The sequence below is a fragment of the Pelobates fuscus genome, chromosome 7, assembly GCF_036172605.1.
Source record: "Pelobates fuscus isolate aPelFus1 chromosome 7, aPelFus1.pri, whole genome shotgun sequence".
NCBI classification, from domain to species: Eukaryota; Metazoa; Chordata; class Amphibia; order Anura; family Pelobatidae; genus Pelobates; species Pelobates fuscus.
This window is the reverse complement of record NC_086323.1, coordinates 72,703,009-72,728,060: the sequence shown is the minus strand read 5'-3', so window position 1 is coordinate 72,728,060 and position 25,052 is coordinate 72,703,009. Positions and strand designations below refer to the sequence as shown.

Sequence of the window (25,052 nt, the reverse complement as noted above, 5' to 3'; positions counted from 1 at the left end):
GGTCTGGTCTTCAAGTTAATTGATAAACTATACTCACCCCTAATAACCAGGTATAGGTGTAGCATTCTGGTGGCCCATCTCAGAAAACAAAATCTTGTTCTGGGATTTAGCAACAGTAATTTTACTTACCGTAAATTCCTTTTTTCTTTGTATAGTGGCAGTACTCACACGTGGGATGTTCCTTCCGGTCTTGGACAAGAAGCTCCCCCTTCTTTGAGATTTATAGCTGTGCTCCGCCTGCTGCCTCCATAAAACCTGTAAGCCCTGAACACACACCAGTAATAAAAAAAGAACCAAACGGAGACCGAGTAATGCAAATTAATTTAATCCACATCAAAGCGGAGGGAAAGCCAGTACTGCCACTATACAAAGAAAAAAGGAATTTACGGTAAGTAAAATTACTGTTTTTCCCTTCGTATAGTGGCAGTACTCACACGTGGGATATAGCAAGATCCCTGCAACAAAATAAAGGGTGGGAACTCAGCAGGCCACAGCTTGCAGCACCTTACGCCCAAAAGCAGCCTCAGATGATGAGAATATGTCCAGCCTTGATAAAGGTATGTAGTGAAGACCAAGTAGCTGCTTTGCAGATGTCTTCAGGTGATGCTGCTGCTCTTTCAGCCCAGGAGGTCGCCATAACCCTAGTGGAATGAGCCTTTAATGGGAATCTAAGAGGAATCCCTTTGGAGTGGTAGGCCAACCTGATGGTATTTGTCAGCCATCTAGCTAACGAGGGTCCGGAGACAGCACAACCCTTATATTTGCCTTGAAAGTAGACAAAGAGATGGTCTGAGGATCTAAACCCCTGAGTCTTCCGAAGGTAGATCTTCAGGGATCTCCTAACATCCAGGAGATGCCACTTTCTTTCCAGATCTGATGTAGGTGATTGACAAAAGGCCGGCAGAATAATAGGCTGATTAATCGCAGCACTTGATATAACCTTGGGCAAAAAAGAAGGCCTGGGATGCAGTACCACTTTTTCTTGATGAAATATGGTGAACTCCGGAGAAAAAGATAGAGCTCGGATCTCACCTATTCTCCTAGCGGAGGTGATAGCCACCAGGAAGGCAGGATCCGAACCCCGAAGTGAACACCAGGTTCTGAACTTCATCCAAACCCTGAAATAGATTTTCGAAGTGGACAAGCAGACAGAGGGAAGCAAAACGTCACATAAATGGTCAGAAAGACCATGACCTTGAAGGATCATCCTTGCAGCAACCATGCCGTCAGGTGAAACATCTCCAGGGTTTCTACGGGAAGAGTCACATTCTCTAAAATGTGAGAAGAGACTGGGAGATGCCAACGTGAGATGGTCAGGTTTTCCACTTCTGAAAACCAACTTCTGTTTGGCCAGAAGGGTAGGACTGCCAAGATTCTTGCCTTCTCCCATCTTATTTTCGGAACAATCCGAGGTATAAGAGCGATAGGAGGGAAAACATAAGCCATGTCGAAGTTCCAAGGGATCCATAGACCGTCTAGGACATCTGGGTAATCTCCTATAAGGAGAGAAGCAAATCTTTGCACTTTTCTGTTTCTCCTTGTGGCCAACAAGTCTATCTCTGGCCTGCCGAAGCAAGAAACCAGCTCCAAGAAAACTGTGTTTGATAGCGCCCAGTCTGCCTGAGACTAATGGCTTCTGCGGAGGTCGTCTGCAATAATGTTTAGAGACCCTCTGATATGGGTAGCTGATATTGCAAGAAGATTCGCTTGGGCCCAGGACATTATGCGGTAGCAGAGATCTTGTAGAGCTTTTACCTTTGTGCCTCCTTGGTGATTCAAATAAGCCACCGTAGTGGCATTGTCCGACTGAATCCTCACTGTCTGATTGGTGATGACTGAGCTGAAGGAAACCAGAGCCTTCCAAACTGCTTTTAATTCCCTGAAATTTGAGGAAGCGCATGCCTCTTCTCTGTTACAAAGACCTTGATGGAACTGAGAACCTAGATGGGCGCCCCAACCCGTCTGGGAGGCATCTGTGGTTATCGTAATCCACTGTTTCTGTGCAAATGATAGGCCCTTTGAGATGTTGCTTCTGTCTTTCCACCAGTTCAGTTGTCTTTTCACCCCCCTCGGATAGGTGGAAGGCAGAGTCTAGATCTTCCTGTTTTCGTGTCCATTGGGAAAGAATGTCCCATTGCAATGGTTTTGATTCCGCCTTTGCCCAGGCCACTGCCGGGGTTGCAGAAGTGAGAAGGCCTAGTAACCTCATAGCATCCCTGATTGAGCTTAGGGTTTTTTGCAGCTTTGATACGGCTTTTAAAATCCTCAATTGTTTCTTTATTGGTAGAAAAAGAGAGAGGTACTGTGATTCTACCCGAAGCCCCAAGAATTCTAGACTCAGTGACAGAGTCAACTTGGATTTTTCCAGGTTCATGATCCAACCGTGATCTTTTAAAACCTTCATCGCAATCTTGATTGAGCTTTCAGGAACCAATCGTCCAGGTATGGACGATTCTGGTACGGTATGCAGGTGTTGACTTGTTTCAGGTCCAGGATCGGACGAAAGGATCCATCTGGTTTTTGAACCAGGAAAAGCCGTGAGTAAACTCCCTGAAATTCCCAACGTTTGGGTACCTTCTCTACCACATCTTTTCTTAAAAGAAGAAGGAGCGCTTCTGTTAAGAGAGCCTCTGTTTTTACCCTTGAAGGATAGCTTGACAGTAGGAAGGATGGACGTGGTCTTGACAAAAACTTTATCCTGTAACCTTCTGAAACGGTTCTTATAATCCACCCATTTGACGTACTCTTTCTCCATTCGTGGGTGAAGAAACGAAGGCGTCCTCCCACTCTTTTGGCATCTAAACTTCCTCTTTTTGTCTTGCCTGTTGGATTCATGTCTAGACCACTGGCTGTTGTTCCCACCATGTTTCTGAAACCTGCGAAACCGCCCTTGGTAACGAAAGGACCGCTGACCCTTGTACTGATATCTTTTATATCCCTGGATAGTTGATTCCAGAGGTAGGGCTTTCTTTGTATCCGACATCTGTTTAATAATGTCTTCCAAAGGAGTACCAAAAAGTTTGTTCCTCTCAAAGGGTAATTCACATAAGGCTGCCTTAGACGCTGAATCAGCTGTCCATGTTCGTAGCCAAAGCGCTCTTCTGGCTACTGACGACAAACCCATAATTCTTGCTGATAAACAAAGAAACTCCTCAGAGGCATCCGAAAGGAAATCATTGGATAGTTTCAGTAGGAACATGAGATGGGAAGGATCTGTATCGGATTTTCACATAAGGGAATCTTCCAGGGCTTTTAGCCAAATGCTCTGAGAACCGCTGAACCTGCAATTTCAGCTCTGCACTGATATCCTGCGGCCTGGAATATTCTTCTACATGAAGTTTCTGCTTGTTTGTCCATTGGGTCTTTAAGACCTGAGACTTCTCCAATGGGTATAGTGGTTTTCTTTGACAGCTGGGCAATCTGAATATCCACTTTAGGAAGATCTTCCCATTTTTCTTCAGACTGTAGCTTGAACAGCAGTTTAAAATGCTTTGAAATAAACGCACGTCTTTCAGGATTCTTCCATTCCCTATGAAGGAGATCCAAAATTTTAGGAGACATTGGGAAACCTTTAACCTTACCCTTGGTAGGTTCAGTTTCTTGTACAGCCGTCATCACTTCTTTAATAAATTTCTTCAGCTCTTCTGGTGCAAAGCCCTCCTCCACACTTGAAGCCAGGCTGGAAATATCCGAAGGTGAAGAAAAAGAGCATTCTCCTGAAGAGACGTCAGACACAGAAGGAGATCTATTCCTCCTACGTTTTTTAGGCAGTTTCTCTTGAATAGCCGGTTCTTTCTTCACAGCATCTTTAAAAGACTCAAATGTCTGGGACAAATTTTCCTGAAACCAGCCGAGGAAGGATGCCATATCAGTCTGTTTTGCTTTCTCTAGTAATTCTGAAGAGCACTGATTACATGTCTTTTTGCGACATCCGTCAGGTACAGGTACAGCACATTCCAGACAACATAAGTGCTTAGACTTGCTTGTGGCTTTTTTGGGGACAGATGTTGACATCTTGTCTTTATCTGCCTTATCCGGAGATATAGGGCTGGACATATCTGTGAAATACCAGAATAGGAAATTATTAATTGATAAATTGAAGCATGCATAAGTATAGGTGAATAAAAGGAGAGTTTAAAAAGTTAAACCTCACCTTAAATCACCTAAGGTGTAGGAGGACTGGGGACACAGAGAACCAGAACTGTACACCCAGTAGCGCAATTCCGTGTTTGGTGGAACGCTGTGCGCATGCGTAATGCCGACGAGGAAGCCACAGAAATAGCAGTACCCGGTCGCGTTCTGTAACGCGAGACCGGAAGTACTGTGCCACTCAGTTCCCACCTGGGGAGCTATCGGGCACTCACCTCCCCGATCAGCAGCCTGTGCTGATCGCACCATTCTCCACTAGACCGGGGGAACCTGTCCGTCCCGTTTGCCAGGACAAGAAGAACTGGTGTGTGTTCAGGGCTTACAGGTTTTATGGAGGCAGCAGGCGGAGCACAGCTATAAATCTCAAAGAAGGGGGAGCTTCTTGTCAAAGACCGGAAGGAACATCCCACGTGTGAGTACTGCCACTATACGAAGTGAAAAATACATATTGTCTTAGGAGCAAGGCACCAGATAGCTTTGAATTGGAAAAGCACTAAAGGCCCAACATTACAGGTACTCCTGGACAGGATAAGTATCAACTGTACTTACGAATATATATGGCAGCAATGACACTTAAATGACGTAAATTTGTCGAGAAGACTTTATTTTTCTTGGAAGGCCCATTTAGACGAGATAGAACCTTTAACTTATGAATGCACTGACCGAGTAATACTAAAATATTTCTGAGATGTTCTGGAACTTTGTGCAACAAATAATTGTGAAGCTATCTCATGCTTGTACTATTGATTGATTTTTAAAGGGAAACTCCAGTGCCAGGAAAACAATCCGTTTTCCTGGCACTGCAGGTAACCTCTCCCTCCCACCCCCCAATCCCAGGTTGCTGAAGGGGTGAAAACCCCTACAGTAACTTACTAGAGGCAGCGACATGTCCCACGTCGCTGCTTCTTCCTCCGCCGCCGCTCCTCCCGCCCACCAGCCAGGGACACCTAATGCGCATGCTTTCCTATGGGGAATTGGACGCTGGAGGTCCTCACACAGCGTGAGGACGTCCAGCGACGCTCTAGCACAGGTTTTCTGCGCTATGATGCAGGAAGTGCCCTCTAGTGGCTGTCTAGTAGACAGACACTAGAGGTGGAGTTAACCCTGCAAGGTAATTATTGCAGTTTATAAAAAAAACTGCAATAATAACAGTTGCAGGGTTAAGAGTAGTGGGAGTTGGCACCCAGACCACTCCAATGGGCAGAAGTGGTCTGGGTGCCTGGAGTGTCCCTTTAAGTCACCCTTACCCCCTTTTTTTTGCTTTCTGTACCCCCATATCTTAAAATAAAATAAACTAATGTTCGAAAAAGAAAAAATAGATATTTTCAATAATAAATTTGAAAAATTTATCTAATGAACATAATATTAAATTAAGGCATGTTTAAGAATTGAATCGGCAGTTTCAAAATGTACAGATACCGCAGCTTTAATTTGTCATCGTAGTCTCTTCTTCTAGATTACACAAAATTATGAAACATTACGCAACATATAAAATAAAAATCACTAACATGTAACACTTTTCTCGTTATTGTTTTTATTTTGTAAGCAATTCAACAGATATTATGATCTGTCCCAACCCTGACCAATTCCTGATTGACACTTTGATCACAAAAGTTGGAATTTTATTAGCAATGTGTAACCAGGCAAGGGGTGGTTGTAAAATCCATGTAGTTCTTTACCATTCAGAGAGTGGTCCCACAGAACGGATACAAAATTCACATTAATTTAGTGTTTTCCAAGGTTTAATGTAGTCACGCTGAAATATTGATCTTTACTTGTGACTGATGACATATCAGCTTTGTCTCTATATAAAATTGTCTGTCTTAACCGTGGTTATAAAAGAAGGGCACTCTAATCAACATTTTTTTGTTTTTTAATTCAAGAAAAAACACCCAAAACCCAGAGAGAGACCCCCTAAAACATGGCACGGATGGGTAAAATGGTTTATTTCCAAAGATTGTGTGCTACGAAAAACACAACTGCCCTAATTTATACATTCCTTTAATTAAAAATCCTTCACTTATGAAAATAATACAAAAATAAAAGGAGGAATGGAGGCAAAAAGAGAAACAAAACAAAAAAAATAATTAGGACTCTCCTTAGAAACGGCCATGTTCTAGATATCTTTTCCTAGCCCTTGTGGTACAGATGGAATAATTCTTCTAACAAAATGAAGCATTTAACAGCACCCCTAGTTCATGTCTGGACAGTTTGTAATGTGCAAGTCACAAAGCCTTAAAAAAAAAAAAAAAAAAAAAAAAAATTGGATTCAGTCTTTGTTAAATGACTCTTAATGGGTTACAGATAGACCAAGGACTTAACTGACCTAAAGAAATGAACCTGTGCCGTCGCTTTTGGATTATTTTACACAGAATATAAAATTGCACAAACTCTCCTATGCCGCGATAATTCAATGATGTCAGAGAAATATTCCCAAAATGATCAGTTGGGAGGTAGGTTGCTGGATTTATATGGGACCGTATGGTTCTGCAGAAGGTGGAGATCTTGTGGAGATCCGTCCAAAGGAAGGAGGAAAAGGCACTTGGGAATCCCATCAGGGTTTGTTATTTTACGTATCACAGTCTTATAATGAGCTTGTTGTGATGAAAACATAGCCCATGTGTCATTAAAATCAGCAAACACCCGATAGATTCTGCAATGTATAACACTGGTAGATTTTAAGCAATTTACAGGTGATCTTTAAAAATAATTCAAAAAAAATCCCACTTCTCAAAAAAAGAAGCAGAAAGAGATACTATAGCCTTTCAGTTCAAAGAGTGATGAGAGTTTATGGTTTGCACGGCTTTTCAACCTCAACCCTCTATGGCAGAACTGGAAGCTTGGGAGTATATGGCCAGTGACTTCCAAATCCCTTAGAGATCCTTCAGATCAGAGCGTTACAGTACAGGGTGCTTCTGAAATGGGTCTATTCACTGGTCCTATGTCCCACGGTAAAATGGTGGCATTAGGTAGGCTTAGAGAATGCTAAGAGTTATCCCATAGCGCGCTTCTGGCAACTGGGCTGTCGAGACAATAGCTGACACGAAGACTACACTTTGTAGAAAATGGAAATTTAAAGAATGTAGGAGGTGTGACACAGAGAGGCTGGGGTATCCTCTCACTATAGAGGCATAGATCGTGCAGGAGATCCATTGGTCCCGATGGTTTCAATCCTGCGTTGGCTTTATCACAGAGCAGGCTCAGTGCTGCTCTTTGGTCCAATATATATCTTTTGAGAATTTACATGGCTGCTGAATCAATCTGTACGTACAGTTGTCGAACGCCAACCTGGGTAGAAATGAATAAGAAATAAGTTTACTTAACCATGATAAAAGTAAAAGAAGACGACGACACAAGTAAAGATATATAAATGCGATACAAGAAAGGGAAAAAAAAAAAAAGCTACATATACTTTTCTGTACAGAACTAGATCATATTAGACTTGTAACTTGTGCATTTCGTTTTGCCTTTCTCAATCTTAAACAAACAAAACCAAAAAAAAACACTAATTTGTTCTTGACCAAAATTCAGTGCGCACTTCAAAAATAAAGAATTAAAAAAAAAAAAAAAATTCAGTGCCAGAACACTGCCTGCATTTAGTTCTTGCATCACAATCATGTCACCAATTTATTTTATGGGGTTTATGCACTAAACAATGAATTGTGGAGAAATGTAAACCGAATTACAACAGTTAGCATAAAAATATCCAAACTGACTATAGGTGGACTGGGGATTTTTTAAAATGTTTTCAACTCACAATAACTAACTGTTTAGTGCATAGAGGACCCTAGGACAGAAATCTTGTGTATGCATTTAAGATCATTGGGATGTTCTCATCAAGGACATCACTTGAAAAGATGCCTAAGATCTCAGTGATCACCCATTGACAACTGATGCAAACAGTAGAGGCTATGCACTTCTGGATTCTTAATGCTGTGTGGTACTACAGCCTACTTTGACATTTTTATAGAAATGGTAGAATGGCTGTGCTATGGTGCCATTCTTTCTTCATCTACCTCTTTGGATACCTTATTTAAAATAACCAAGCAGTTATGAATTGCATTGTGTAATTGAATATGGCTTTAGAAACAGTCCCATACAAAGTTTGTGCAGTATCTTTGACCTAGAATGCCAGAAAGTAGACCATTATGAGTTAAGGGGGGGGGGGGGGGGGGGGCATCACTTCTCTTGAATAATATTTTAAAAATCACCTATAACTTGCACTGACCTTTTCTCATGCAATGCTCAGTTGTCTTTAAATTTAAAATAAAGTATTTAACATATGATATCATAATCCAGTCCACTTAATGCACAGACAGTACAAACTGAAAACGTCACGGAAATGTTTTTTACCTTCCTCGTCTGCATGCGTTCTCTGTCCTGACTGCCAGGTATATTGGACAGGGTTTATATGGGATATTGACAGGCAGCTATGATGGAGGCACCCATTTTTAGGGCATAGATATCTACTTTTAAATTTTGTCACAACTCACAAATACACGTGTAAAAGGGACACTATAGGTCACCAAAACAACTTTAGCTTAATGAAGCAGTTTTGGTGTATAGAACATGCCCCTGCAGCCTCACTGCTCAATTCTGTGCCATTTAGGAGTTAAATCCCTCTGTTTATGAACCCTAGTCACACCTCCTTGCATGTGACTTGCACAGCCTTCCTAAACACTTCCTGTAAAGTCATCTAAACTTTATCCTTTCTTTATTGCAAGCTCTGTTTAATTTCAATTTTCTTATCCCCTGCTATGTTCATAGCTTGCTAGACCCTGCAAGAGCCTCCTGTATGTGATTAAAGTTCAATTTACAGAGCAAGAGATACAATTGTTTAAGGTAAATTACATTTGATTGAAAGTGAAACCAGTTTTTTCATCCTGGCTGTGTCAAGCATAGCAAGGGAAGGTGTGGCAAGGGCTGCATAAACAGAAACAAAGTGATTTAACTCCTAAATGACAGTGAATTGAGCAATACAACCTGAGAGGCATGATCTATACACTAAAACTGCTTCAATAAGCTAAAGAGGTTTAGGTGACTATAGTGTTCCTTTAAGTAAACACTATATACCGTATTTTTCGCTCCATAAGACGCACCACACCATAAGACGCACCTAGTTTTTAGAGGAAGAAACCCAGAAAAAAAAATATTCTGAACAAACGGTCCCATAGTGTTTCTTACTGACAGTTTGTTCAGAATATTTTTTTTTTCTCCCTGTCCCATAGGTCTTCTCCTCCCGCCTCCCATAGGTCTTCTCCTCCCCCCCCCCCCCCGTCCCATAATTACTTACTTGTCTTGTAGCGTGGGCCGGCCTAACAGCGCGCACCGCGGTACAGGAACGTCAATTTCAGGTTCCGGTTTCTGGCGGGACTGAAAGGAAGTGTGCACACTGACTGCGCACTTCCTTTCAGTCCCGCCGGAAACCAGAACCTGAAAAAAAAACGAATATATATATATATAAATTCAAAATTGACAGTTCCCCTTGAAGTGATGTCATGTTATACAACATGAACGTGTAAGCAAACGCTGACTGCGTCAGGAGTTGTAGGCATATATAATTATAAACAGTCTTTGGATAGTTTACACATTGCAGGTTATAGAATCATCTCGGTTTAATGGCAAACTGCATTTCACAGTTCAACAATAAGCATTTTATTGACACTGAGAAAATGACGAGCTAATCATCCCAGGAATATAACCAACAACCATGTTGCCCAAACAAATACAAACATTGGTAAATTAATCAACTGCTAGTGGATTTGTGTTTTTACGTATGTTAATTAAATGTAAAAATGGTAAAATAAACAAAACACTAAAATATGTGCAGTTGCATGCCTATGTTGTTTAGAAGCAAATGTCACTAAATGTCCTGTTGTGTTGTGGGTGATACTAAGCTCAGATAGGTTACACCACAAAACTCTTAATTTCAACTGAAATAATGTGACTGTATCAAAAACCAAATCAAAATGTACAAAATATATAAATATATCACCTTTTAAAGGAACACTTCAAGCACCATAGCCACTACACTACAGCTGAACGTTTCCAGCTGTAGTGGTTATGAAACCAGGACGGCCTTAGCACCTTTCTCCAGTGTGATTTTTTTCACAGGTTCTGTATTGGCTGTGCTTAGTTGAATAGAGCCAATATCTCCTGCAACAGGAGACTGCATGTGGTGCGGCATTAGGGAGACCCAGATAAGTTACCAAAACGTGCTAAAAACAGTTTGACAAATTAAACTGGGACACCACGTGGCACTCCTGGTGCTTGGAGTGTTTCTTTAATGTGCCAAACATTCTCCTTTTTGCTGTGGGAAATCTCATGAAGTTGACCCAGACCCACCTGTGTGAAGATGTTGTGCGTTTGGCTCAAGATCCAGCGTGCATCGGCCTCTGGTGCAACCACCAATTTCAGAGTCCCAATGTAAACATCTGTGCAGAGGGTCCAAAAGTGTGGGTCATGTAAATGGTAGACTCCTTGTAATTGTTGCACCTTTAGAAAACAAAAACATACTCAATGTATAGAGGCATCATGTAAATCCAGTAAGTCTGATAACCTTCTGAGAAGGCAGGGCAACTATACCAAAGAAAGTTGAAAAATCTGACTCTGCAAAATTACTCAATTCTACTCAAAACTTCAGAAACTTAATGCATGAATATATCCAACAAAATGCGATACAGATCATCATACAGAAATGAATGCTCGCCTGTCAAATGGAAATCGGAGTTCATAATGTTTCATGCAACTTTAAATGCATGGTGCAGTTAAGTAGTTCAGTGTTTACCAAGTGAGAATATACAATGTCATGTTTTGATTTATTAACCATTAATCATTAGATAATAGGAATTTAGGTCTGTATTTAATCAATCCATCTCTGGATCGTCTCCCTTCAAAGGGTCATGCAGGTTCTATCTGAAACAGCGGATGCGCAGATTAAAGAAATGATGGCCAGCCCTGGCACCACATGTCTGGGCTAGGATTTCTGAGCATTATGGGAAATGAAGTTCAACCATCTACATTGCCAAAAGTGAGGCATTAGTAAACTTGGGGATCTACTACATAATCGTGCATTTTCAGTGCTTCTTTTACCAAAAGAAGTGCCACAAGAAATTGAATTTTACGGTCAAGTGCCACTACTATCAACCTCTCAGACAAATAAACCTGGTATATCCATTTCTTAGCAAGTCCTCTGTATGCACTATTACCAGACAGGTTTGCAGCACGGCAGAGGAGGTCAGAAATAAAAAGATATACAGTATACATTATACAAACAGAAACTTCTATAACATGATACTATAACCACTATATCCATTACATTACACTTCTTTATCTATTTTTAAATAACTTGTACGGTTTTACCAACGTGATGGGTTGACTTAGATGATACAACCTGACAATGTCACCGTCTCAAATCTTGTGATGAACCTCATGAATCAATGTACACTTGCCTTCGGTTATACTTTTTGGTTTGTTTCTTTTTAAATTCTCTGTTTGTTAACTTATATTTACTGTTTTATTACATTTATGCTCCACATGTTATGGGGGTATTTCCATTCATCTTGTATTCATTTTACTACTCAAATGCTACACAGAAGTACTTTGTATAATGCTACGTTGTATACCTTGTACCAAGTTTTTTTTATGCCTAAATACTTTTAAAAACCCAAGTTTGAATTACAAAAACAACCAACAACTCATTGTTGTGACTAATGGCAAGTAGTAGATAACATATTTGGCAGATAAAGTTTAACTGATGCAAGCAGTAACACATGGAATAGCAAGGGAGAACAAGTAGCAACTGGTCCAGGTATCGAGATGATATAAAGGACAGAAGACAGACTCATTACACCGGGCTGTGTACGCAGTCGGCACACACTATGCAGGGCCTGAAAAAACAAACTGAAGGCTCTGGGAGATATGTTTAGAAACACGTACCCGCTGGTAGCACTCAGGAAGAACATCGTCCAGAGAAGGAGGTGTACGCTGCATTAAAATACCAATAGACTGCTTTAGCAATGGAATCACACTGAAAATAGAGTAATAAAGAAGGTTGTTATTGAGGACAGTTAGATAATGAACCCAGAAAGAAAATGTTTAAAATAAACTTAATTTGTCAGTTTTTATGTGGACAAAAATGTGCATTCTGATCTTACAACGGTCTCCAGCTTATTAACCAAGGGTCATTACTACAGGTATCTTATAAAAGTTAAAAGGGATTCTAAAGTGTTAGAAATACAAATCTGTATTCCGAACACTATAGAGCCCCCTGATCCCCTGTTCCTTGAATGCAGGCTTACCAATCCCACAACCAGTTAGTCCATGCAGAAATGCTAATATTTATGGTAAGTTTCCACAGTATACGATGCTAACAAATCCATTAATTGGGGTATAAAGTGAACAGTCACATGCGTGTGAAGGTCTGCACATACCAGTGTCTGACTTATCTCAAAGGGTTATTCAATAACCAGGGAATGGTCAGGGACTGACCACAGAAAACAATTCCAAAACATATTTTTTAGTTTAGATGTTTGGGCACAACAACTGAAATTACCTGGTCAATACTGATAATGCCCAATGACATTTGTGCCATCGCATACTGAGACACTCCATATTGTGGTACGTCTTTCACGGTCCTGGGGCTCAGAAAAGATCCCAAGATAAAAGTAAATACCAAACAGAGTCATTGTATTCTAGCATTGGCACTAATATGGCAGCCCTTCAAAATTAAGTGATGCTTCTCGGAGATAGGAATTTCCATTGCAAGGACAACAGGAGGGATGCCAGTCTACACCTTGAATCTGGTCTCACACACTCAAAATTCTATTCTTGACTGGCAATGATTGGCAGGATTAATCAGCAAAATACAAGCTCTAGACATCAGTGACCAAGACAAGATGGTTCCGAAGCAGCAACCAGCATTTGTATTGTACGCAGGGTATGTGTTCCTTAAAGGACCACTCTAGGCACCCAGACCACTTCAGCTTAATGAAGTGGTCTGCTATGTTTATATAAGGATTAAGCCAGCCTCTAAATCCTCTAGTGGCTGTCTCACTGACAGCCGCTAGAGGCGCTTGCGTGATTCTCACTGTGAAAATCACAGTGAGAGCACGCAAGCGTCCATAGGAAAGCATTGTAAATGCTTTCCTATGCGACCGGCTGAATGCGCGCGCAGCTCTTGCCGTGCATGCGCATTCAGCCGAAAGGGAGGATCGGAGGCGGAGGGGAGGAGGAGGAGAGCTCCCCGCCCGGCGCTGGAATAAAGGTAAGTTTTAACCCTTTACTCTCCCCAGAGCCGGGCGGGAGGGGGTCCCTGAGGGTGGGGGCACCCTCAGGGCACTATAGTGCCAGGAAAACGAGTATGTTTTCCTGGCACTACAGTGGTCCTTTAAAAGACTGTTCCGTATCATAAACTGCAAAAAAAAATCCAAAAAAAAAAATCACACAATTGTACTTCTATAAGAACCTTAATATCTTAAAAACCCATAAACTTCAGCAACATCCTGAATAGATTTAAAAGGCAGTGGTATGGAAAAAAAAATCTACACGTTACAGGGCGTATATGGACACTGGCACAAGTCTTAACTACTGTTTACTGAACCATCTATTGTTTAAAATTGTTAATATATCAAGTTAAGTGCTACCAAGGGATATTACGAAGAATTAAAATTCCTTCCTGAAAGTAAATTTTTCCTTGATCAGCATTCGTTATACATATATATATTCACATATATACATTCGTTATATATATCAGCATTATACAGTATGCAAACTCCTTCTAAATGTTATTCCTCTATACCTTGCTGTTGTCTTGGTAATTATAGTGAAGATTAAGGAGTGTATGTGGAGCAGTGCCACACTCTCATAGATCGATTCCTTACAGATATAGGAAGAACGGATCATGTTAAGGTATACTATATTTTGACCAAAAAAAAAAAAAACCCCCATCATATTTCTGAGAACAATTCCTGTTTTTCCACCGAAAAGAAATCTGCCACAAGGAAGGATATAGAACATGTTTAAGTGGAAAACGGGCATTTCTCCAAAATCAACAATAAATTTAATGATATCCTTCGAGGACTCTGGCCCTTAATGGTCAACTCAGGAAAAGAAACCATGTTTACTATTCCAATATAAATAAGCTCTATACAGAGGCTACCTAGACAGTTTCGACACTTACCACGACGCCTGTTCTATGAAAATATATTGTGCCGAGCAGAGAGGTTCAAGATTTTAACTTAGAAATATAGATGGTCATGGCAAAGAAGAAACACTTCATTTAGTAAGGCCATTACTTTATCTACCAGGCACAATACAACAACAACAAAAATGAGGAAAGAAAAAAATACAAATAAACTGTACTTCATTTAAGAGTCACTTCCCTGAATATTTATTATGTTTACCTAATTCCTGTATTCAACAAGCGTTTAATTGAGAGATGTGAAAAATAAAATTAAAGAAACACTATAGGGTCAGGAACACAACGTGTATTCCTGACCCTATAGTGCTAAAACAACCATCTAGCTCCACTGTCCCTCCTATCCCCCATCCATATAGTAAAATTTTGTTCAACTTCGCAGCTGCCATCTCTGCCCCTGATCTGCCTGCTTGGCTGACATCATGAGAAGTGTTGTTCTGAATCAATCACAATGCTTTCCCCTAGGATTGGCTGAGACTGTCAGGGGCAGAGCCAGCACAAACCAAATCAGCATCTCCTCAGAGATGCATTGAATAAATGCACCGCTGAAGAAATTTCATTGTCTCCATGAAGAGGCTGGAGACACTGAATGGCAGTACTGCACAGTGTACAGCACTGCCCCTGGAGGCACCTCTAGCAGCCATCTGAGGAGTAACCAGTGGAGTTATCCCTATGATGTAATGTATAAACTGCATTTTCTCTGAAACGACAGAGTTTACTGAAAAAAGCCTGAAGGGAATGGTTATACTCACCAGAACAAATACAATCAGCTGTAGTTGTTCTGGTGACTATAGTTCCCCATTAAGTGTATAAATCCTCTTTATTCTTCAGCAGAGTCCTTCCATCTTAGCTGCCTGTCAATCATTGTCATAAACTCTGTCCTTCGCACCTGGCAGTCAGCATAGACAAGGCATTGGGAGAAGAGGAGATATTAAACAATGTATTACTCCTCATTTTCAATTTCTTCCCTGATCTTGCCTGGTCTGAAATGTATAATTATGATGTCATTTGCTTAATCATGAATATATATTTTAAAGAAAACAGTATCTCATGAACAAAAAATAAAAATAAAAAACATTTCTAAGGCTTATTCAAATTGTGTAATTTCCAGAGGAGGGACAGTTTCCCTTGAGTTTATTTTCTAGTATTTACACATATTTCAGATAATCGTTAGCTTTGTTATTTTCAGATGGCATTAATATGGAATTTATTTAAAGCCACTATCATCGTGAATATAAACTTTGAATCTGTTCTATACTGAGCTTGATCCTTACACTGCAAAGATCAAGTGTATGTTCCTACTCATGTTCTCTAGTAGTGTGTGAGAAATCAGTAATGGTTCATGCGGTAGCTAGCGATGCCTAGCTAGACGTCCGTACATTGCATGTTTTAGAGGTATGACAGTTGTGGTCTGTTACCCTCAAGTGTACATCCCACGACTTAATATAAAGCAAGGGAAATAAGTATATGGGTGTTGTCTCTTATAAGATGCCACAGCAGGAAATCATTCACATGAAGCACAGATCTCTGCAGAACAAAATTCAACAGCTATACAGAAAATATTTGTTATTGGGAAAATTAACACAAAGGGTTACTATAACCCTTTGAGAAGGGGCTATTTTTGGTGTAAAATGCCCCTCCTCTAAAATTCTTGTAAAACCTGCACAAAAAAATAAAATAAATAGTTTATTTATCTTGCAACCGGCGCTGCTCTTTTAATGTCTTGTTGTCAACGAGATGTGGGCACGGACAACAGACGCAATATATGCACCGAATCAACAGTACAAATACATCTATATGTGCAGTGTTTCGAGCATAATGACTCCTACAACCATGACCATTCAAATAATTGAAGTGGTCATGGTAGTTGGAGCAACCCCTTAATGCAGAGCCTGCAGTGATATCAATGCTTATTGATTTAATTGGCAAGGAGGAATGGGATAAAATGTGTGCCTATCAGAGACAAAGTGGTTCATGGCACAAAAGCAGCAGCAAAAATCTCACTGCTGTCATCTTGCAAACTAAGATGGAAAAAGGCCTGGAGCTTCCCCAGGTGTGATTCTCTCCAAGACAGAATTACAGACTCACATAGTAGAACTTTATCTCCTCCATTTCTCCTGCAGTGTTCCTTTCAGAACATTCAAAGTATATAAAAAAGGTTGAGCATAGTATAAGCAGAAAATTGATTAAATTGAACTACTCTTCACTGTATGAGCAATCACACTGTTTTGGGAACTCAAGTTGTACTTCCTCATTTGCTACTATTCCCCTGGAGGCCCACTTTCACTATCTTCCTTCCGCCCCTTTAAAATAAACAGCTGTTCCAAAGAAATATTTTGTAACACTCTTTCGTCCACTTCTCTTAGAAGATAACAAAACATGCTGCGGGTTTGTGGCCAAATAAAAAACAAAATAAAAACAAACGTCAGTATTAAAGTGATGCTCCAGGTCACTAATTTGCAGACCGTAGACCGGAGTTCGAAAACCCTAGCTCCCCAGATTTAGATGGCCTACAAATCCCAGACTTCTTTAAATAAAATAGATGGCTAGAGAAACATGGGGCTTGTAGTTCAGACCATCTTGGACTAATTACTAAAATGTGGTTTACACACTACTAAAGTAGACGAGAGAAAATAAACAAATAAGAAAAATGTGTTTAACTGCAACACAATTTGCATTTCTCACATTTACAAAAAGGCAAATACAGTTGAAACTCAGATATTCAACCCGAAACCACAATTCTCACTTGGTACTAATCAGAGTCTGCTTTAAAATTATAATAAAAAAAAAATAAAAAAAAATAAAAATCGACCAATATTGATTTTTAGAGCCAATACTGATAATCTGTGAACTTTCAGGCCGATAACTTACCGATATTCTGTACCTTTACCATTAAAAAAAAAAACCAAAAAACTATTTCTACACAAATCTACAGTTAACTGAACGTGATTATTTGTTTGCAAATCCCTTTTTTTATTTTTTAAGGTAAATGCACAAAATACAGAATATCGGCCGGTAATCAGTCGATTCCTAATAGAAAAAAGAAAAAAAAAAAAAAAAAAGTCTCACAGAATGTAATAGTTTTATTTAAAAACACCTTACCTAGGCAAAAAATAATGGGGTCTCCAATCTTGCATTGGGCTTTTCCCTGTTACCGCGGAAGTAATCTTTTTGGAGTTCCCACATGGAATTGCACTGCAGGTCTCTCCCTGCGAATGCGCTCTGCTGGCTGGCAGTGTTGCCAACTCCCTTGCCTTCTCTTTACAACATGTTTTGTCCCTCTAGGTGCCCTTTGTGTTTCTGTGACCATAATGGTCCTTGTAGTCTACTTCTGGCTCAGTTATTCTTTGTCATAGCCCATTGTTACTTGTGTGGTCTATACCCTGAGGGCCTTCACTATGTGTCCCCCACTGCTACTTGTTGGCTACTGACCCCTGATTGAATTGGCCTGTCCTGGCCTTCCTTAATGTGTGCTCTGAGGGCACACTGGTATATTGAGGGTGACCAACCTCTAAACTGTAAGTAGACCGTTACTAACGCTTTGCCCTTGGACAGTTAATAGTGCTTTCTCCATAATTTAAAAGGAAAGCAAATAGTGTCAGAAATACAAACATGTATTTCTAACACTATAATGTTAAACCAGCTGTATAGTTGATCGGCCCCACTCAGATTGCATTGAAAAGGACAGATTACTCACCTTTTCTCCCTCGCTGCGCCTGGCCCAACCTCCATGGTCAAGATCATCATCCAATAAGAAAGCATTGGGAGGCTACTGCGCATACACAGCAAAATGTCACGCTGCGCCAATCAGCATATCATAATAGAGATAGAGTGAATTAATGCAGCTCTATGAGAAACTTTCAGTGTCTCCATACCGAGTGTATGGAGTGCAGCACTAAGATAGAAACCACCTCCAGTGGCCATCTGAGTGACTGTCACAAGAGATGTTACTAGTCAGTAATGTAAACATTACCTTTCCTCTGAAAAGGCAGTGTTTACATTGAAAAAGCTTGCAGGGACATACTACAGACACCAGAAGTAGTACATTAAAGGTAAACCCCAGTGCCAGGAAAACAATTTGTTTTCCTGGCACTGCAGGTCCCCTCTCCCTCCCACCCTCCAATCCCTGGTTGCTGAAGGGGTGAAAACCCCTTCAGTAACTTACCAGAGGCAGCGACATGCCCCACGTCGACGCTTCTCCCTCCACCGCTGCTCCTCCGCATTACGTCGGCCAGTGGGCGAGACTGATCCTGCCCACCGGCCGGGGAGACCTAATGCGCATGTGCGGCAATGCCGCGCGCATTACAGCTCCCCATAGGAAAGCATTGAAAATGCTTTCCTATGGGGAATTGAGCGACGCTGGAGATCCTCACACAGCGTGAGGACGTCCAGCGACCCTCTAGCACAGCCACTAGCGGTAGAGTTAACCCTGCAAGGTAATTACTGCAGTTTGTAAAAAACTACAATAATTACACTTGCAGGGTTAAGAGTAGTGGGAGATGGCACCACTCCAATGTGCAGAAGTGGTCTGGGTGCCTGGAGTGTCCCTTTAAGCTGTAGTGGTTCTGGTGACTATAGTGTCCCTTTAACTTTGAGTTTAACCTTTTACATGTCGCATGCTTCCTCACATTCACAAAATGTTAAGCAATGTAATAAACCCTTTGTGTGCCACTGATAAGTTCAACATCACAATGCTTTGGACACTCCTCTGACAATCGAAGGGTTAAAGATAATCCTCTCCAACTCTCTGTAGCACGTACCTGACCATGATGAGCAGAGCAATGAGCATTGAACATATGGGATCCGCAATCATCCATCCATACCGCTGCATTAGAATAGTGGAGATTATCACTCCTATACTTCCAAGGGCATCAGCAACAATGTGCAAGAACACACCTGGGGAAAAAAAAAAAAAAAAGGTCATAGGCTCGCCAATATAAAGAGAATTTTCTGCTGGGCATAAAATTTACAACAACGGTTGTGCACTTATGGAACTGCAGTCAGAAGGGAACAGCACAAAGAATTCATGATTCAAGATACATTGCTGCCACCTGCTGGACATTTGCAGTTATGAATCCAGGCATTTTCCAGATTTATTTATAATTCGTCATTAAAGGGACACTCTTGGCACAACAAAAATGTCCTCACAATGAAGTTGTTGAAGGTGCAAGGAGGTCCTGGCCGCCATTTTATCTTAAGGGGTAAACTGTTAATGGAAAGAAAAAACTCAATGGAGAGCTAGTGATAACATACAGTCTATCAGCAGCACCCTGTCCAAAGCTTCCTGATTAAAGAAAAAAAATAAAATAAAGGGACACAGCAATTGAGCGCCTTCTTCCGAAGTTTGGGATTAAACCATTTGTTTTCCCCTCTTAAGGTAAGATGGTGCCGGAGATCTCCTCACACCATAAACAACTTCATTTCCAAGCAATTTCGGTGTTCATAGTGGTCCTTTAAATATACAAAAGACTCCAGAATATTAAGACAAAGGAGTGGGGAGACTTTATCAGAGTACGGTGTTCTGAAAAGTGGTGTTAAGACGTGAAGGGTAAAGAGTCAACATCATATCGTGCCTGTTGGACCAGTGGTTTTCAAGGCGATTTATTTTTAGTATTTTGCACATTTTTCAGAATATGACAATTGATAATACTCCCAAATGTTGCATTAGTCTTCAAGTTATAATTCAATGCAGCTGAGGCATCCATCAGACCAAAGCCTCTGACTATTCTACTGTGAACATTTCTAAGCTTTGGAGTTCAATGTATTTAACTAACACAGTGGTAACAAACTAAAATGAAATGCATATGATTAGAAAGTTTATCTGTGTGTCAGTGGGAATAAATGTTGCTGCTGTTACAGATTCAGTAGATTTGATGAATCTAGATTTCTTTTAAACTACAGCAGGAGTGGGCAAACGATACATTAACCTCTTAGACTTGCCTCTGGTAATTACCAGAGGGTGATTCGTCCAAAGTAGACTGGTCCACTGATAGTTATTTGTGATCTGATAGCGTGGAGTGAGGAGAGAATTTTATTCTTGTGGGAGAAGGAGTGTGGAGCTGATATAATACAACACTTTGACTGGTACATAGATAGCCAAATAGAGATCGTGACTCAAGGCTTACAACATTGTAGCACCCGGTGGTAGTCAAAGATCAATATCAGCTCATCGGCTCAACCTTCTTTCTCCCACAATAATACAATTCTCTCCTCACGCCACGCTATCAGATCGCATATAACTATCAGTGGACCAGTCCACTTTGGACTAATCACTCTCTGGTATTCACCAGAGACAAATGTAAGATTATTTTACCTGGGTTTTGGCTAACAGTGATTATTTCTTTTTTTACACTAACCGTTTAAATCATTGTTTAGCTGAAGGTCCCATACGATACTTAAAGTTTTTAATTTTATTATGTCCTTTTCTATGAGGAAAAACATACCTACGTGAACCCGACAATAAGAAGGCACTATTTGTCCCCTCCTTGAAGGGAAACAACCAGTGCCTCTTACACTATTGACTATTGGTGTTTTCTTCTTTGTACACATTGGACACCTGTACCCCTCCAAGTGCTTGTTCTTCATTTTGAGCATACAGGAATTACTTTTTTTTTTTTTTTTGAGGCGGTGGTCCCACTAATTATTTAAATACTTTTTATTTTAGGTTTCATTAAAAGTTACATTTTATCACACAGACAGCATTTAGTTTCACTCACTAGCGTTATACTGGACACCTATCACCACCACTCCTGATTTTGTTTGCTTTCAAATTTTCAAGCAGTTTAGGTGTATTGTTTGGGGTTCACCACCAGTAACCGTAAGCAATCTACTTGAAATATATAGAGTACCACAGCTGCTGAAAATTATATTTTAGGTCCTGTGCAGGAGAGGTCCCATTTTCATGTCTTTATTTTATCAGAAGGCTAAACTTTAACGTTTTATTTTCAATATGTAATGTTTTCCATTATTTTCAGTAAGTCAAAGTCTAACTACAGCTGCTGAGGACCATGTTCCCATGTGTAGTACTGCAATATATCTTGACTGACAAGGTAGCTTGTGGACTGTTATAACTTAAGACATCCGTATCTACCTTCTAAAATCTGCTTGCTGGATCCGCTGTGCTCCATTGGTGGCTCATCTGTAATATATAATGACATCTGTTATCATACTTAAAAACTGGAATAACATAAAATGTATCCTTCCTGGCAAAATAAGCTGCTATTATACAACAATATATAGCACTGAGCTAATCTCGTAGCAAAGAAAACATGTCCATCTGCTTCTGGTTGGCAAACACTTTCAACTGCCTGAACATGCTTACCACATCAATGGGCTTTTCACGAGGCCCTTAACCTAGCTGCACAGGTTTAGGATACCCAAAAATCTCACATGGAAAGCACACTTATGAGTGGCAACAAAGGAACCAAATTTTCCTTCCTTCATGTTATGACATTTTTTGAGGGATTATGCATATGACTGATCAATTACCTAATGGAAGTTTTTTTACTGCAGATGAGTAGGTTTATAGCAAACAATGGATAAAGTGGTGTAATATTTGACATTTAGGAGTATTGCAGAGTTAATCCCCCTTAGTGTTGTGAAGTAAAGAGTGTTCTAAAAGTGCGTTGGTTAAAAGAACACTCCATAACAATTTCATCTCAATATGATTAAGGTCCCTGGAAAAGTCTTACCTTTAAGTGTTGAAGCAAATATATGTACATTTCTATTCTATACTCACACTGCGCAGTCAGTGATAGGCTGAGAGCATCAGCTGACGCGCTTAGCCAATCACTGCTTCTGCATTAGCCTGAGCAGAAAAGGATAGGGACAGACCGACACCTGGGCATACATCTTTAGTGTCACACTGTTCGAGAAGACTGCGCAGCGGGCATCCCTGCACCATAACAATTGAGATAAAGTTGTTATGGTGCCTGTAGAATTATTTTAAGGGATTGAAAAATCTGTACCAATGTATTAAACAGTTTTAAAATTAGTCTGAAAAAGATGACCATATATTCCAGAGGAGGGGTGGGGGAGGAAGAGGAGATCATCAATGATTTATTTTTATAATGAAGAAAATTCGAATACATTTATCTTTTGAGGAAAAAACTAATATATATTTTTTATTTAGAATACATTGCAGACCAATCATCTAATCATCAATTCAGATATCAGCCAAAGAAGCGGATCGGGGACAGGGCCAGCACCTCCCAACCCGTGGGCAATGTATGGCGGGCACACGTTTGTGCTTCTGACGATATAGTGTTCCTTTAAATTAGCTAGTTGAAAGAAAAAAAAAAAAAATCATACCCACACAATTCAATATCACAAAATACCCTTGGGATCTATCCCTAAATACACCCTGCCAACTTACTATTAACAAATGGCATAGAAGATTATTCAGTTAGCTTCACCCGAGATGGGAGGACATAGCACTTACCAGGACACGAGGAACCAAAACCATGGTCATGTTTATGGCTGTGGTTATCGCTGTGGCTGTGCCCATGGCCTCCTCCATGGCTCCCACCATGGCTATGCACATGACCTCCATCACTGTGACCATGTCCTCCACCATGACTATGCCCATGGTTTAAAGAACCATTAATTTGAGAATGGCTGTGTCCATGACCTGAAAAAAACAGAAGAAAAATTGATAAGATTACTATTTCAGATGCCTCCATTCACTAATCTGCATTACTCTTACACACAAGACCTCTTTCCAAAACAGCATCTAAATATCAAGATTTCCTGGTATTTAATAACTGCCGAAACACTGACTTGAGAGATTTAATAACCTACTGGGTAGAGCAGATCACCTGAAGGTTTGTCACCGGTGTAATGTTCTGCATGGCCAACTACAGCTTATAAGAAGACATTCTGAAGGCCGCTAAGAACACCACAGATCTCATCTACCAAGACTCACACTCTCCAGCTCTTCCCAGACGTGTCTCCGCCAATGCTAGGCTACAGACAAGCCCTTAAAGGGACACTATATTCACCAAACCAACTTTAGATTAATGAAGTGTTTGTGTAAATATCATGCCTCTGAGGTGCCACTATTTAATGCTCTGCCATTTAGGAATTAAATCCGTTTTGTTTCTGTCCATGCAGCTACAGCCACATCTTCCTTGGCTGTGACTGACACAACCGGCATGAAAAACATTGTTACATTTTGTATCAGATGTTAAAATAGTCTCAAATAAGTTCTCTTGCTCTGTAAATTGAACTTTAATTACATACATGAGGCTCCTGCGGGGTCTAGCAAGCTATTAACAGTGCAGGAGATAAGAAATTCTAAATTAAACTAAATTTGCAATAAAGGAAGTGTAAACATTAGATCTCCCTTTAGATTAAGTGTTTAGGAAGACTGTGCAAGTCACATGCAGGGAGGTGTGACTAGGGGACTATGTCGCATGTAAAGAAATCATATATTTGCATTTTTTAAATAGTTGAATTGCAAAAAAAATTTCAAAAAACAAAAACAAAAAAACCCACAAAACTTCATCTCCTTTTTTCAATAGTAGTGCCTATCCATAAAAGTGGTGACACTACTTTGATTTCTAACTATCGCCCTATATCATTGCTCCCGGTATTGTCAAAAATCTTAGAAAAATTTGTCCATACGCAACTATGTGAGTATTACCAACAATCAACTATCTGACCCCTGATCAATCGGGCTTTTGCCAGAATCACTCCACTACAACTGCCCTCTTAAAAGTTTGCAATGACATCCAAACTGGCATGGAACAAGGAGACCTAACTGGAGCTATTTTCCTTGATATTGCTAAGGCCTTTGACACAGTAGACCACGACATTCTACTGCACAAACTCAAAAACTCAGGTATTGGTGATCATTCACTAAACTGGTTTTGATCGTATGTATCGGATCGCTCACAATATGTGTCCATTTCTGACAACGACTCCCTCCCTCTCCCAGTCATGTGTGGTGTTCCCCAAGGTTCCATTCTCAGCCCCCTACTATTTTCATTATTTATAAATGATCTGCCTAATGTCTGCAAATCCTCAAATGTACACATTTACGCAGATGATACGGTAATCTATGCGAGCAATTCCGATCTACCGCAGCTTGAGGCTGTGCTCCAAGACCAGTTTACAGAGGTAGAAAAGTGGATCGCAAAAAACAAACTCTTCCTGAACACTGACAAAACTGTCACAATGATCTTTGGAACAGTACCTAAATTACACAATTCCCACCTATCCATCAAAACAATTTCAAATGGCACACTGACCGCAGTCCATTCTTTCAAATACTTGGGTATGATGTTAGACCCCAATCTATCTTTTGGCCTGCACATAGAAGAACTTGCATCTAAACTTTATTCAAAACTAGGTGCCCTGTACAGAAACAAATCCTGCCTAAGCCCTACAGTAAAGGAAAAGATTGTACAGCAAATGCTGATGCCAATCATTGATTATGGGGATGTAGTATATGCATCTGCATCGCAATCCCACATTAATAAACTCAACACATTGTATAACTCGTTCTGCCGATTTGTGCTACAATGTAATCACAGGACCCACCATTGGGACATGCTAAAATAACTAAACTGGCTGTCGCTGGAATCCAGACGCACCCTTCATCTTTCCAGCCTTCTGTTTAAGAGCTTTTCTGGGAAACTCCCACCCTACCTGAACGCAATGCTTTCCCCGGCTGTTCCCACTTCCTATAACCTCCGATCCAGTA

General features: G+C 40.4%; 1 protein-coding gene across 1 annotated transcript in view; it reads right to left on the bottom strand.

The window, feature by feature from the left end:
* Positions 1-5,663: 5,663 nt before the first annotated feature.
* The window catches only part of SLC30A7 (solute carrier family 30 member 7), a 32,718-nt gene continuing 13,329 nt past the window's right edge, over positions 5,664-25,052 (bottom strand). Inside the window, exons 6-11 of the mRNA XM_063428422.1 lie at positions 22,788-22,976; positions 21,438-21,485; positions 19,108-19,243; positions 12,088-12,178; positions 10,495-10,644; positions 5,664-7,437 (exon numbers count right to left, since the gene is read on the bottom strand). Coding sequence (XP_063284492.1) covers positions 7,390-7,437; positions 10,495-10,644; positions 12,088-12,178; positions 19,108-19,243; positions 21,438-21,485; positions 22,788-22,976 — 662 coding nt within the window. The 3' untranslated portion in view covers positions 5,664-7,389. The remainder of the gene's footprint in view (positions 7,438-10,494; positions 10,645-12,087; positions 12,179-19,107; positions 19,244-21,437; positions 21,486-22,787; positions 22,977-25,052) is intronic.